At 40.7% G+C, this 17,324-nt stretch overlaps 1 protein-coding gene across 1 annotated transcript; it reads left to right on the top strand.

Annotated features, from left to right (window-relative positions):
• Window positions 1-1,035: 1,035 nt before the first annotated feature.
• LOC137298879 (uncharacterized) lies at window positions 1,036-7,261 on the top strand. The gene is made up of 3 exons (XM_067831225.1): window positions 1,036-1,132; window positions 4,302-4,430; window positions 5,213-7,261. Exons 2-3 carry the CDS (start codon window positions 4,319-4,321, stop codon window positions 6,037-6,039), a joined length of 939 nt encoding a protein of 312 aa, XP_067687326.1. The 5' UTR covers window positions 1,036-1,132; window positions 4,302-4,318; the 3' UTR covers window positions 6,040-7,261.
• The last annotated feature ends 10,063 nt before the right edge of the window (window positions 7,262-17,324 follow it).

Below are 17,324 nucleotides of genomic sequence, written 5' to 3'. Positions count from 1 at the left end.
GATACTGAGACATTGCTGATATATTTCCAAAAGTGGCTTGAGAACGAAGTACATTGTATCAGTTTGTTATTTAACAAGGCACACGGCAATATCCCAGCTACGTCGGGAGGAGCCTCTCCAGTGGCCGATATACATAGCAATGTAGGTACAATGCAGCGAGGCTGTTGTATAGCACCTGTTCAGTGAGTGATGATATTAACAGTTTTGGTCACACGAAACTCATATTCACTAGACATGTGTATCTGTGAAGTTTCCAAAAGAATTTAAGATTGGCTGGATCCAAACATGGTTTTAAAAGATTAGTACTCACTCGAATTTAGATATTTATACATCTTCAAAGTCCGCCTTCTCCCTGTAACTAATTATCCAATGCTTATCAAAGGATATCGTGTGGATTTTGACATCGTTAAGAATAAGTGCAAAATAAATAATGTAAATAATGAAAAATATTGGTAGAAGAGAAGATTTTTTGAAATATTTAAGAATTTGTGAATATATAATGTCATTGAAGATAAATTTCATTGTATTTTTTAAATGCCCTGTTTACCATCGTTTGAGGTTGACATATTTTTTCGTACTTGCAGCTTGAGTGAGTGAGTGAGTATGTTTGTTGCTGTTGTTGTTGTTTTTTATGCCGCTTTCAGCAATATTCCTAGTCTGTCGTACAGACCCTGAAGCAAATATATCCAAGAAAGCCCATGCAAGAAATGCATCTAGAAAATGTGGCAAGTCTGGATTCCCTTAGCATCAGGTTCTGAAAATGAAGAAAGTCTCAGGGCTCCATTTCATTATATTATTATTTTTTAAACTATGACCTTTTTCGGTAAAACATGTTCATTTCAGAGACTAGTTAATATTCCAACAATGTTACTGTGGGGGAGATCAGAACTGGGCTTCACAGACAACCTCGTTGGGAATCGAACCCAGGTCTTTCAAGTAAAATACGCTTCATGGAAAGCACACCCGTTACAATAATTTATATAACAAAACGCTCCTGTTATGTAAGGAAGTTAAAATATGGGCCACTTGCGAAACGAATGCTCTCAGGTCACGTGACACTTTGCAGCAACGCTTCACTCTAGGCTGGAAGATTGTACTGAAATATCGACAGCCTGCGCGGTAGACATATCAGGTAGGTAGTGGCATTACCTATCGCTCTTCTTATTGATGTTGGAAGTGCAAATGTAGGTATCAAGGTACGGGTAGGACGTGTCATGACTAGATAAGACTGGACATGGGAAAGCTGTGTTGACGAGCGATCCCTAGACAAGATCCTACCGGTGTTGTTACGATTGTGCAGTTTCGGATTGAGGGTCGAAATTAAGGTACATAAGGCCACTGTCCTTTTTGAAAACTTGGGAGGTGACGAATATATGTGGAACATACATGCAGTCTGTTTTGTTACAATCTACGTCAAGGTGTTGTGTACAAGTAGACGCGACAATTTATTATGTGTGACCGGTGTAGGTGCAGTTTGATCCCTATGGTCAGATAATCCACCTGTGGCGCCTGCAACCAGCTCGCATTATAAAAACATGGGTCATTTCCCTCTGTTGCGCACCCTGTTTGCACTACAGTTTGCCAGTGGTGCACTCTCTCCACTCCAGACGACATGTCGATCCATTGTCTGTATGTAGTAAGAATGTAGTAATAAAATTTAATTGCCGTTTTGATCCAAACCATGAAACAAGCTAATATAAAACCAAGGATAATCTACAACAGGGATAGGTCACTACCTTGCTTTCTTTACCATTTGGACTAATTTACGTGTGTCTCGTCATGCTCCAACGCACACAGTGACTTGGCTCGTTCCCAGCGCAACTTCTACTGTGTTTGACCCGTGAAGGTCCCGGGGTAGAATAGACCTTCAGCAACCCATGTTTGCCATAAAAGGCGACTGTGCTTATCGTAAGAGGCGACTAACGGGATCGGGTGATCAGGCTAGCCAACTTGGTTGACACAGTCATCGGTTCCCAATTGTGCAGATCGATGCTCATGTTGTTGATCACTGGATTGTCTGGTCCAGACTCGATTATGTACAGACCGCCGCCATATAGCTGGAATATTGCTGAATGCGGCGTAAAACTAAACTCATTCACTCACTCAGCTGCACTAAACGGTACAGCAGCCTGTTTATTGTATCAGTCGGAATTTTAAATGAATAATTGAATTATAGTAACAATTAAGAGCGAGAATTATTAGTGAATAAATAAAAGAAATAAGGAAAAATAAAGTACATGTGTGAATGAATGAAAGAATAAATGATACACCACGGCCATCCAAACCAAGATATTTTTAAGAACGCAAAGGTATCGCTAGAACACACGTGTTAACATCAGCTGCCCTTTTTAAAAATCTTCTTTGTGACATTTTTGTTTACATTAATAATTGATTCAGATATCTTATTGGGGAATGGCATGGACGTTAACAAGATGTTAACTGACACTGTCACACATACCTCAAAAATAGAAAGTGTAAACTTATCACAGAGCGTTATAAACACCTTTCCAGTTTTGTCAAATAATAAGATCAACATGAAATATTAAGATCAACAAGAAAGAAAGACGTTACAGAACTATAACCCTCTAGCATCACAGGCATCAATGGCGGATCAGATCAGATCGTGATATTTTTCACACACATCACATACGCCGTAACAATTTTTCTAAAGTCATAAAACTATCACTATTCCTTGCAAACACCTGATGGTATATTCGCTTCATGAAAATTATAGGTGTATGTGAAAGAAGTTTTAGAATAACAAAAAGAAAGACTCGAACAACGCAGTTTAGTATTTCAGTGGCTGATCAGATCAAGTCACCGATATGCCACGTTTTTCACACACCTCAAGTACACCCTAACATGTTTTTTTATTATGAAACTATCACTATTAAATGCAAACACATTTCACCTGATAGTATATTCCCCTCATAAGAATAAAAGGTTTATGTGAAAGATGTTTTGGTGCAATAACTAGGAACACTCAAACAACTGCGTGTAGTATTTCAGTGGCGGATCAGAACATATCGGCGGTGTGTCATATTTTTCACACACCTCAAATACACCGTAGTCATTACTTAAGTCATAAAACTATCACTATTACTTCCAAATACCTTTCAACTAAAGGCATGTTTCCCTTCTAAAAATCAAACGAATGTGTGAAATAAGTTTTTATCGACTTAATTTAGTCTATCTTCGCAGTGAATCGAGAATGAAAGCCAGTGAGCTGTAACATACCGACTTGAAACTTTACTACAAATCTACTGTCCCAATACTGACACCAATAACAATTACTTGACTTAATACTGAAGTGACAACATAACTTATGTTCTACATATAGGTATCCAGTTGTCACCACACTCAGCGAATATAATCAAAATACCGGGCTCAATCTTAAATGGTCACGTGACGAGACGAGACATACTTTTAGCGGCTGTTCGAGGAGTTTCTTCTCTCTCAATATATCGGCTCCCTGATAAACCATATTCCAAGATGTTTGGGACTAAAAGTTCGAACCAAGAAAGAAAATATGCCCTTCCACTGGATTAAATTGATTTCAGCAGTGAGTGAGTATAGTTTTACGCCGCTTTTAGCAATATTCCGGCAATATCTCGACGGGAGACACCAGAGATAGGTTTCACTAGTCCCATGTGCAGATTCAAACCCGTGTCTTCAGTGTCACGAGCTATTATCAGCAATTTGTTATTGCTGGAAGTACTGACAATGTATGCAAGGTTTTACGTGAATGTTAAGTTGACTGGTCTGTTGTTTAACGCCAGTGTGCCAGGCATATAGCAGCGGTCTGTAAATAAGCGAGTCAGGATCAGACATCATGAGCATCGATATGCAGTGGAAGCTGTCTAAACCGGCATCTTTCACATTCGGCAGGTTGTTAACACCGGCATGAAATCTCAGTTCCATCTGTACTCTTATCATCAGCTCAACAATCCGGCACATTGTCTAAACTGGATTATTTATTCAGTCCCAGTGAACGCCGGTTTAGACAGCGTCCATTGTACATAGTTGGGATACGATTACGTATCAACCTTGCGAGCCTGACCCTCGGATCCAGTTAGTCGTCTCTTATGACAAGCATTGGTTGTTGAAGACCAATTGTAGCCCCACCTTCACGAGCAGTAGCTGCCTTACAGTATTGAGTATTGACATCGCATACGGTTACAAAATTCACGGTGTAGTTGCGAGTGTTATCATTATGTAGTATGTAGTGCTGAAAATGTAGATGTTGATATTAGTGAGAGATGCTGTTTTCTTTCTTGAGTTGCAATTTTTTTGTATTGCAGAATTTACGTTGGCAGTCATGAAAGGGCAGCAAAATGTTTGCCTCTTGTTCCTCATCCTCATCAACGCCATAGTCTTCGTGGGACTCATTGTTCTCAACTACCTAGCCGGAGCTCCCCAAAACAGTGGAGGTAAATGTGTGTGCGTGAGTGAGTGAGTTTCTTTCTATGCAATATTCCAGCTGTATGGTCAACAACATTAGCATCGATTGGGAACCGATGACATGTGTCAACCAGGTCAGCGAGCCTGACCACCCGATCCCGTTAGTCGCCTCTTACGACAAGCATAGTGGCAAGCATGGGTTGCTGAAGACCTATTTTACCCCAAGACCTTCAGGGGCAAAGGTAAATGTAATAAGATAGTTAGGAAGTAACAAACTAAGCAAAAATACCCATTGAAATTCTTTCCAAGGATATTTTACACAGGTAGTTGGTTGAATATTTTGTCAGGTACAATTCTTTCCCAGGAAAATCGTTTATCATTAGATATTTGTTCAACAACACACCGCCAACATATTTTGTGCTGCTTTCGACTTACCGCTGATGAAGAGTTGCGTCCCTTTGTTCCTAATGTCCATTGGTTGTGGGGTTGAATTCTAGGATCGTCCGTATTATAGGGTTTTTTTTGTATTCCACACCTTGGCGCGAAACCTGTCACTGTTGATTGTGTATGTACCATCCTGCAAGACGTTTGGCATAACAACCCGCCCATTCTTTCACTTACTCTGATCTGTAGAACAACTGAAAATTGTTCCATTTGGTCGTTTGCTTCGACCTGTTGGTGGGGATACATATATGTACACCTCCTTCGATAATATTCATTTCGTGCAAAGTGAATGTGAATCTCCGTTTTAGATTCAGCTATGTGACCATAAATGTCATTAAGGGGATTTAATGTTAATTTGATTTTTCAGGTTTGTTTATTCACGGTATCGGCAACGTCTCCGCGATCTACAACTTGGAGGTCACCCCCGCCGGTGCTACGTTCGCAATCTGGGGAGTGATCTACCTCTGGCAGTTTGTATGGATCATCTACAGCCTCGTTTCCATTTGCCGGAGTACCCCGGATGGACCGGTATACACGAACCCAACCCTACTTCCGGCTGGTTACTTCATCACCTACATCCTCAACATGATTACAAATGGAGTCTGGTTATTCTTGTGGGATAGGGAGTATATTACAGCATCACTATTCCTCCTTCTGGGAACATCAGTAACTCTTTACATTTGCATCGGAATCTCGTATAGATTCCTGTACATTAATCTCATGAATCTGGCAGATCAAGGTAGAATGTACGAGGTCTATCTGGTGAGATACATGGTGCAGAATGGTCTTGGAATATATGCCGCATGGGTTACCATAGCAACACTTCTGAACCTGGGGGCAGTGCTTCAGTACAAGCTGGCCAACCCCCTTGACTCGTCCACAACCGCTCTTGTTGCTCTCAGCCTCCTGGCCGTTGAAGTAGTTGTCTTTGTCGTCCTTGACCTTTCAGTCTTGGATAAATATTCTCGCTACATTTTTACGCCTTACCTCGTCGTTGTCGTCGCTCTTGTCGGCGTCATTGCCAAGAACTGGGACCCCCTGGAATCAAGCTCCATTTTCTCTGCGGTGTTGCTTGGGGTGGCGGCAGTGTGCCTCATTCTGAAATTTGCAGCTTTGCTAGGTCGTTCACGGCAATACCACCAGCCCATACAGCCCACCCTCAATGAAAGAACACCTATCCTTGGCCGAATGTAATTATTTCCTTTTCCAAGCGTTACTTACACCAGGAAATCTAAGACTCGGAAGCTGAGCTGAAGAGTCTTATAATTTGTAAGATCCACATTTCACAATACCTCTTCTTTGTAGACATTTATATATGCAGTTTTCTTTATATTTTCAGAGGAACGTTTTTCGTGTTTGTAGTTTCGTACTGTCTTTAGTTTTAGAATCTCGTATTATTATTTTTTTTCATATGTTATGTGAATGTTCACAGCATAATCGAATGACTCATTTTAATAGTCAGTCATTACTTGCCAGGATCCGCTGCCAATCGGTTCTATTAATAACCACTGGTCAGCCATTAATGCGACTTTATAGTGATGGCTTCAGAGAGGTGAACATTCACAAAAAAACACACCTTCATGAACAAGATTTGAAAACTGGGATCAGCTATCTCATGACCCGATGTGTAACTGCTTCAAGGCACATGCTGTTTGACTGCAGGGGTAATGGAATAGTCTAGTGGTTAACGCGTCGCTCGCCACGACGAGGAGCCAACTTCGTCTTCCTACAAATTTACAAGATGTACATATCTCTTGTCGTTTTTTCTTACTATTTGACTACTGTTCGATCGCGTTCTCCGCTTCTCTACAACAATAGGGAGAGCGTTTGCTCAGAGAGAGGCAAACCCCAGGCTGCTGCTTAGCTGTAGACGTTAGTGATTACTGGATGTACCTTCAGTTCTAAGGGAATAGCAGTCCATTCTTACATAGTATTGTCTCAAATAGTTTTCTACATTTAAGAATACATTCTAGCTAGTTTTAACTCTTTTTTCTGATACTCTAGTTATTGTACAGTCTGTCGATGACTGGTTGTTTAGCTACTTGTATTTATTGTATTTTTATTGTATATTTCTATGGCATTTCTGGCTGAGATATTGCCCAGGTGACGTTACGTTTTACCTCACTCACTCACTGGTGATTACTATACCTGTCGGATTGGAGGGGTGCAGCAACGACTGGTCTCGGAGACATCACACGAACAGTTTAGGGGATAAGGTTCTATTTCCTCAGTAGCCACTGCCAAATACAACCAGTATGTATGGCCCCATGTTTCATGCCATGAAATTCGAGGTGATTAACGTTTTCCAGCTGTACATGGCATATTCTCATCACTTACATTTACTGTTGTACATAATGTCATTTTGAATTTAATTGTAATAAATGAAGTAAGATCTTAAACATCATTGTTGAATTTATGTTTTAGCGTTTGTCTCATTTCTGGGTTCAGATAGCACGGTGAATATACAAACCAAGTTTGCGAATATAATGCCGCCACAAGTGGACCTCATCTTCAGGTACATTTAATGTACCAAATTTGCAATCCGTATTATTTTGGAATATTATATTAATATATGCCATTCACGATAACAAGATCACGCGAAGATCACGTCAAGACCTTCTAAATCAGGAAATGGAAACAAGGAATGTTCCGAGATTAATATCGTGGAGGCATTGCCCTGTAGTTAAACAGATTTAAAAGTACTGTAAAAGATGGTTTGCAGGTTTTTCAGTCTTTGCGATCAAGCATTAATGTATGGCAGAAATACACCACTATATCCACAATGATTTAGGAATTTTGTAATATTCGTTACTCAGTTTGATTTAGGAATTTTCTAATATTCGTTACTTATTATTACAGTGCATATATTTCCTCATATATTTTTATATTTTTCAAAAATTATTCTTAACTAAGGAAATCCGTATAGGAGCAAGTTGCTATGCATAGTGTATCTTGTTTATGACACAACTTGTCAAGCAAAGCGTCAGGCAATTAGCAAACGCGTCCATGCCAGCCTTAACTAATTGCCTGTATAAATATATGCACTGTAATAGTAAGTTTGCTTTACTGTCAGTGTCAAATAAACACACTATATTATAACATTTCTTGGGAAATCTTGATGCCGGCGTGTTCAAGGGCTTTACCTAGTATTTAATACATGTAGTTTTTATCTGTGCTTCTAAATAAAATGGGAGGCGGCTGCATCCACCATAGACCACTACGTTTGGGCTGTATTATTTAGCTCCTAAGAATATGTTACAGGCATAGAAGGGAACTTTTTCCAATGCTTCCACACCTCTGCCTCATATAGCCAAATTGGTAACGTTTAATTTCAGAATCGAACGTTTTGAAGTGTGTGCCCCATTTCATTTAATGACTGCAAATACCCATAAAAGCCTTTGGTCCCTGCAAAGCACCACGGTAATACCATGATAACATATTGGCTAAATGAGTTTCCCTCTTAAGGCCAATTTTCTGATCTGGACAATTTACCGCCATTCTTAAGGACGAAGAACTTCTATAATTATTTGCATTCAAATCAACCCTCTAGTGCCCACTATAAGAAATATGCATAGGAAAATTCAAAGACTTTGTTAACATATCTCTTTCAGTCATATCTGAACACATCCACCACGTTTTTGAAAATATCTGTAGAATTCGGGGATTTACAAAATGTACCTGATGTGATGCTGTGGAAGTAAGGGTATTGTGTATCATATATGATACAATATCATATAGCAATCTAAACTAACAGGAAGTGGAATGTTAACATTAAAATGTATCTACCTCTATTTATCATATTCGTGGAGATGACAGATTTGGAAACAGTAAAGTGTCAAATTCAAATGGAAAAATGGGCGGATGCTCGTTGCATCACATAAAACAATGGTTGGAGCATCAAATGGAACAATGGTCGGATCACTGTAGCTTCAAATGAAACAATGGTCGGATCCCTGTTACAACAAATGAGACAGTGGAAATAAGAGTATACAATATCACATAACAATCGAAACTAACTTCATATTTTGTTTAAACAACTGTTTTTATTGAGTGAATTTGCACACAACAAATTGAATTAGCTTTGGGAAAATTGAGCTCAGCTGTATTTTGTGAGAAGAAACATTGTAAGTGTTATCGAAAGTGAGTTACCATCCTCCGTACTTCAGCCATATCGTGACTAGAAAACTAGTACACACATCACAAGTACATGTAGTTTTAGTATAGAATCCTGTCAGCGGGAGGACAGTAAATAACCATAGTAAGCTATCGCAGGTGTTTACAATCAACTTACGCAATGAGCTACATGTCCATCCTGTGAACCGACTTCCAAAAGAAAATCTATTTTTGTCTGAAGCCCATGTGTACTGAACATGAAGTCGAATGTTAACATTAAAATGTCTCTACATCTTTCTATCGTATTCGTTGGAGGTGACAGATTTGGAAATTATAAAGTGTCAAACGTTCAAATGGTAACTTAAAATATCTCGGATCCCTGCAGCATCAAAAGAAACAATGGTCGGATACCTGCAGCATCAAATGAAAAAATGGTCGGATACCTGCAGCATCAAATGAAAAACTGGTCGGATATCTGCAGCATCACATGAAACAATGGTCGCATACCTGCAGCATCACATGAAACAATGGTCGGATATCTGCAGCATCACATGAAACAATGGTCGGATATCTGCAGCATCACATGAAACAATGGTCGGATATCTGCAGCATCACATGAAACAATGGTCGGATATCTGCAGCATCACATGAAACAATGGTCGGATATCTGCAGCATCACATGAAACAATGGTCGCATACCTGCAGCATCAAATAAAACAAAGGTCGGATCCCTCCAGCATCAACTAAAACAATGGTCGAATCCCTATTGCATCACATAAAACAAGGGTCGAATTCCTGCAGCATCAAATGAGACAATGGTCGGATTCCTGCAGCATGAAATGAAAACAATGGTCAGATCCCTCTTGCATCACATAAAACAAGGGTCGAATTCCTGCAGCATCAAATGAGGCAATGGTCCGATTCCTGCAGCATCAAATGAAACAATGATCGGATTAATCATGCATCAAATAAAACAATGGTCGGATCCCTGTTGTATCACATAAAACAATGGTCGGATCCCTGTTACAACAAATGAGACAATGGTCGGATCACCAGCATCATCAAATGAAACAATGGTCAGATTCCTGCAGCACCAAATGAAACAATGGTCTTATACCTGCAGCATCAATTGAAACTATGGTCGGATCACTGCAGCATCAAAATGAGACAATGGTCAGATTCCTGCAGCACCAGATGAACAAATGGTCTTATACCTGCAGCATCAATTGAAACTATGGTCGGATCACTGCAGCATGAAATGAAAAAAAGTTCAGATCCCTCTTGCATCACATAAAACAATGGTCGAATTCCTGCAGCATCGACTGAAACAATGGTCGGATACCTGCATCACCAAATGAAACAATCGTCGGATCCCTGTTACATCAAATGAGACAATGGTCGGACCACCTGAATCATCAAATGTAAAAATGGTCTGACACCTGCAGCATCAAATACAACAATGCTCGGATCCCTGCAGGATCGTATGAACAATGGTCGGATCCCTATTGCATCACATAAAACAATGGTCGAATTCCTGCAGCATCAAATGAAACAATGGTCGGATCCCTGCAGCATCAAATAAAACAATGGTCGGATACCCGAAGCACCAACTGAAACAATGGTCACACACCTGTTGCATGAAATGAAACAATGGTCAGATCCCTGTTGCATCACATGAAACAATGCCCGGATACATGCAACATCAAATGAAACAATGGTCGGATACCCGCAGCATCGACTGAAACAATGGTCGGATACCTGCATCACCAAATGAAACAATCGTCGGATCCCTGTTACATCAAATGAGACAATGGTCGGACCACCTGAATCATCAAATGTAAGAATGCTCTGACACCTGCAGCATCAAATACAACAAATGAAACAATGGTCGGATCTCTGTTTCATCAAATGAACCAATTTTTGGATACTTGCAGCATGAAATGAAAGAATGGTCGGATTCCTGCAGCATTATATGAAACAATGGTCGGATACCTCAAGCATCAAATGAAAGAGAGGTCGGTTCCCTGCAGCATCAAATGAAACAATGGTCGGATACCTGCAGCATCAGATGACACAATGGTCCGATTTCTGCAGCATCAAATGAAACAATCGTCGGATCCATGCAGCATGAAATGAAACAATGGTCGGATTCCTGTTGCATCTCACAAAACAGTGGTCGGATCCCTGCAGCATCACCTGAAACAATGGTCGGATCTCCGTTGCATCAAATGAAACAATGGTCGGATACCTGCAGCATTATATGAAACAATGGTCGGATTCCTGCAGCATCAAATGAAACAATGGTCGGATCACCTGCAGCATTATATGAAAAAATGGTCCTATACCCGGAGCATCAAATGAAACAATAGTCGGATTCCTGCAGCATCAAATGAAAAAATGGTCGGATCCCTCTTACATCACTTAAAACAATGGTCGGATTCCTGCAGTATCGAATCGAATGAAACGATGGACGGATCCTTGTTGCATCACATAGAACAATGGTCGGAATCTTGCAGCATGAAATGAAACAATGGTCGGACACCTGCAGCATGATGGTTGGATACCTGAAACGTCACATGAAGCAATGGTCGGATTCCTGCAGCATCAACTGAAACAATGGTCGGATCCCTGCAGCATCTAATGAAATACTCATCAGATCCCTTCAGCATCAAATGAAAGAATGGTCGGATCCCTGCAGCATCAAATGAAATACTCATCAGATCCCTTCAGCATCAAATGAAAGAATGGTCGGATCCCTCCAGCATCAAATGAAACATTGGTCAGATACATGCAGCATCACATGAAACAATGATCAGATCCCTGCAGTTCTAAATGAAACAATGGTCGTATACCTGCTGGATCAAATGAAACAATGTTCGGATACCTGGAATATCACATGAAACAATGGTCTGATCCCTGTTACATCACATGAAACAATGGTCTGATCCCTGTTACATCACATGAAACAATGGTCTGATCCCTGCAGAACCAACTGAGACAATGGCCGAATACCTGGAATATCACATGAAACAATGGTCGGATCTCTGTTCCACCACATGAAACAATGGTCGGATCCCCGTTACATGACATGAAACAATGGTCGGATCCCTGTTGCATCACATGAAACAATAGTCGGACCTCTGTTACATCACATGAAACAATGATCGGATCCCTGTTACATCAAAAAGAAACAATGGTCGCATCCCTGTTACATTAAATGAGACAATGGTCGGATCTCTGTTACATCACATGTAACAATTGTCGGATCCCTGTTACATCACATGAAACAATGGTCGGATCCCTGCAGCATCAAAAGAAACAATGACCGGATACATGCAGCATCACATGAAACAATGATCAGATCCCTGCAGTTCTAAATGAAACAATGGTCGTATACCTGCTGGATCAAATGAAACAATGTTCGGATACCTGGAATATCACATGAAACAATGGTCTGATCCCTGTTACATCACATGAAACAATGGTCTGATCCCTGTTACATCACATGAAACAATGGTCGGATCCCTGCAGAACCAACTGAGACAATGGCCGAATACCTGGAATATCACATGAAACAATGGTCGGATCTCTGTTCCACCACATGAAACAATGGTCGGATCCCCGTTACATGACATGAAACAATGGTCGGATCCCTGTTACATCACATGAAACAATGGTCGGATCCCTGTTGCATCACATGAAACAATAGTCGGACCTCTGTTACATCACATGAAACAATGATCGGATCCCTGTTACATCAAAAAGAAACAATGGTTGCATCCCTGTTACATCAAATGAGACAATGGTCGGATCCCTGTTACATCACATGTAACAATTGTCGGATCCCTGTTACATCACATGAAACAATGGTCGGATCCCTGCAGCATCAAATGAAACAATGGTCAGATCACCTACAGCATCAAAAGAAACAATGACCGGATACCTGTAGCATCAAATGAAACAATGGTCGGATCTCTGCAGAACGAACTGAAACAATGGTCGAATACCTGCAATATCACATGAAACAATGGTCTTGACCCTGTTACATCACATGAAACAATGGTCTGGAGTAGCAAAAGAAACAATGATGAAGTTTTAGTGACGTGACATTCTACGCTTCTCTTAACAATACCATGGAAGGAGAGACGGGTTCTGGATTTCAGGAAAACTGTTAATGTTTCGCTGGGGGTGAAACATCCATTGCGATGGCCTCACTCTTTTCAGAGGTCAAGCTGGCGAACGTGGTCAGCCGTGCAACATGCTTCCGCTGCTGACATTGCGGGGTTGACCTGAAGTGTGATCTGCTCGTTGTGTGAACAGGTCCATAGGTCATTAGAGAGTTATACGGCCATGGTCTACCTTAAGCAGCAGGAGCCGAATGTAATTACCCACTACTTGTGAGCTGCACTTTACACTTGACATTAAGACACACCAGTTAGGTCGGATCACATAGCTCAGCATGGTTTAATACCAAACAGGGGACTCTTTCGCTGCACTTTCTGAAAAACGACACGAATAGATGCACGCTTGTTAACCGTCCTATTTTCTAACTGCAGTCTTCCCTGTGTGTCAAACGTTGGGTAAGTGAGCCAGAAGATGTACTTAAAAGGAATCATGTTATGTAAGGGGGAAAGTGATTGCAGACATTTTGTTTTACGCCATGAGCATAGTGACATTCATGCTATAGCACAAGGGCTATAAAAGAACGAATTTAATTTCTTTTAATAACTGGTTAACATTTTAGCAAACCCAGGTGATTCAGTTTTCAGTAAGTGAGTGAGTATGGCTTTCCGTGGGGGACACCAAATATAGGCTTCACACACAGTGCTCATGTGAGGAATCGAACCCCGGCCTTCGTCGTGACGAGCGAACGCTTTGACCACTGGGCTTATCCCATCTCCCCTCAGTCTTCAGGTCCATCTTGGTGAAACTGGGGAGCATGGGCTATGGTGACAACAGATCTGCTAATCTGCTATCCTAGGTTTCAGTTACATCTAGAGGAACAAAAGAATCGAAGCATCACACAAAATGCCATCATGATGGGCAAGATGTAAATGGGCCTAATTGTCCGAACACCTGTTAAACTGTGAATTACCAATTATTAATAATGCACTGTAGTTCATCATGCCGCATGTCATGCTTCTTTATTGTATCAGTATTCTATTCCATACTCTATCGCTGTATGAACTTTTCTCCATGAAAATATGTTATGCATTCGCTTACAGCCATATGTCGGGAGAAGAGTATGCACTTAGTTAGCCTCTGCTCATATAAGTGCAATTACACTTATACATAATTTATAAAGGTATATAAACTGTGGTTAAGTAAGCAATTACATGCATAAGTAAATATGCCAGGTTACATAAAACTGCACCTAATCAAGAGGTTATACCTTGTGTCAGTGTATGAAACGCCCAATAAAACCAGGAAGCCCATCGGACTGATAACTGAAAAATGTTTCTGGCTCTGTGAACATGTAGCTAGCACTGTATAAAAAATAGGAAAGTGAGGTAAGGTATTAAAATACTCTTACCAATGAATTACTTATCGTGGGTTAACTTAAACATATTCAAAAACAAATTTTACAAAGCTTAAGTTGGTGGTCCCTGTTCATTCATTTAGTGACACTGCCATGTAAATGAGACAAACCCGCTGAGTCAGAATGGTCAGTATCTATCATGGCAAGAATGGTCTCTACATGTTTTTCATGCAATCAGCACAGGGGATTTGAAACCCTCCTTGTGAAATGTAAACATGTGCAACAGCAAATTTAACAAAAACAACTTGGTCACTGGAAGCATTCTTTAGACCAATCACGTTTAGTGTTAGATAAAAGGGTAGGTTGGTCTGTGGAAGTTACGGTTTGGTTAATCAGGAACTATAAAAACAGGCCTCATCTAGCTACCACAATTGTAAACTATTTTCCAAATATCACCCTTGGTCAGTGACATGGTAAAATATATGCCCATGGAAAATGGATTGGCCCAGAGGGCCGGCTATACATTAAAGTTGTAAGCCCTCCATGTAACGAGCAAGCAGCGGCCGGCCGGGCAGACGCTATTTTTATTACTACTTGTGTGCAGCTTGCAAGTGTGACAAACAGAAACTGCTTATGTGGGTAGTTAGAACGGGGAAAGCATTTGCCAATTCACTCTGCTGAAGAAGTCAGCAAGTATATTCTTAATTCAACATGGTGTTCCACATCCACGGTTAACACACTCTGTTCGTCTTTCAGGGAAGGTCTTGGAGCTCTCAATAACTACATGATCATTCCGAGACGAAATAGTCCAACTGCCAAGGACAAAAATCTTGCTTGCACATTGATGTAGGCTAGTAGATGGCCTTGCCACGCGAAGATGTCGCTAGATGCATCAAATGTGTCAATTGGAAATTTTAATTCCATTGCTGTTCATTGACCTTCATGAACCACCATGCTGTATAACTGTACTCCTCCCTCTTCAGTGGGTTCGGCGTTTTCCAGTGAGGCCAAGTGTGCACATGTACCAGTGATGATGAGATATATGGCTAATATCAATGTTTTCTGTTAGGAACAGCCGGTTTCTGTTTGTGTCCAGATGTAAAATGACATCTACATTCTGGCTTTGTTGAATGAGGACGGATTATGGTTATAGTGTGTCACAACAACAATGCAATACGCTAGAGCGCGTCGCACAGTTCCTAAAACATCATATAAAAGATGAGTCAGAAATCAACCATGCAACACCTACCCTTCCTGGATGTGTTCCTCCAAGCTACAGCAGATGGACTAAGAATGTCGATGTACCACGTACCAACACACACACAGACCAATACCAATCCTGCTACTGTCCCACGATAAACAAGCCATTCACCCGACGAGGCAAATCTACTGGCCATCATGATACCCTTGAATGTGAACTGAACCACCTGAAGACTTTTAACAGTTACCTTGCATAATATTCCCCACAAACAAAACCCTTAGGATCTCCCAGCAGAGACCTAATCTTATCCCCTAGCACTCAGAATCACTACACCCTAACGAGAAGCTGTCAGTAATCAGATTCTCTTCCTCGTCAAGATAAAAGATCGCTATGTCATCATCAGGACCACGTGTCAGATGCCTCAGCACCAGCAGCAGCACAAGCTCTGGACCAACATCTGAAATGTGCATATCTTACAGAAAGCAAACTCTTCATAAAAAATAATGATAAGATATAATGAAAATGAGCCCAGAGACTTTCTTCTCTTTCAAAACAATCTCTAATTTCCATATATTCTGGACTTGGATGGGTTTTTCTTGGATATACATTTATTTGTTTCACGATCTGGATGTTAGCAAAGCATAATCCTCCACCAGGGCGTCGATTTTCGAAGCTCTCTTAGCGCAAAGATAGTCGTAATTAAGTTCATGTTAGTGTATGGAACTTACGACTGTCTTAGTGTTAAGAGTGCTTCGACAATCTAGGCCCAGCATATGAGTATATACAAGAACCCTGCCACTGCGGTCATGGACACATTAGACCCTCAACACGTACAAAAACATCAGACAGTCCAGCAGACCTGCTGTGCCGGAAATCCATAATTCCGAAGAACCAAGACCACATCATCATGTGAGCAGCTATCAATTTAAAGTTTTGTCGACAGCCAACGTCTAAATACATGGCACCAGTGCAACCTCCAGGCAGCCAAAGCCATAAGAGATTATACAGCAACCGTTACCATGGAACATATATACCTGCCTTGTCCTCAGGACCATATTGATTTAATTTACCTGTGCCACCATCTATCCAGACTATTAATCCGACTGAATTCTGTTTTACGACTGTAAAGCGCTACTTATACACACTGTCGTCCATTTGTCAATATTGTATGTCAAGTTAGTGTTAATTCGGTTTGGTGGGTTGGTCCAGTGGTGATACCTAGTGTTCGCTCAATCGTCACGTCGAAGACCCGCGAGTTCAATATACAATGTGTGAAATCCATTAAAATATAAAGTATTGCTAAAAACGGCGTAAAACTCAACCCACAATGAAATTACCCCTCTATGTTAAAAAATGTTTGGTCATGATGTGAGTGTCACGTTTGTCAGATTGCAACAGGGATAATCTACAAGGGTCTTCATGCATTTATAGATCTAGAGTCTCCCTGATTGCAAAGACCCCAGCGAACTTATACAGAGTTCAATTAAAAACATTTTTCAGACTTTAACTAAATGTTTCAAGCGCAATAATTTCATTCAACGCAATTTAAAGGGGTAGTGGATGAACGATGTTAGGATATATTCGCCGCTTGCCAGACGTTGAGTCGATATCATACAAAGCAGTTGCTATTCACATGATTGTTGAGACGACGGTGTGCAGCTGCGTGCCGTGTTTTGATTGGATGGT

This window comes from Haliotis asinina, chromosome 10, assembly GCF_037392515.1.
Source record: "Haliotis asinina isolate JCU_RB_2024 chromosome 10, JCU_Hal_asi_v2, whole genome shotgun sequence".
NCBI classification, from domain to species: Eukaryota; Metazoa; Mollusca; class Gastropoda; order Lepetellida; family Haliotidae; genus Haliotis; species Haliotis asinina.
This window is presented reverse-complemented; position numbering and strand designations above follow the sequence as displayed.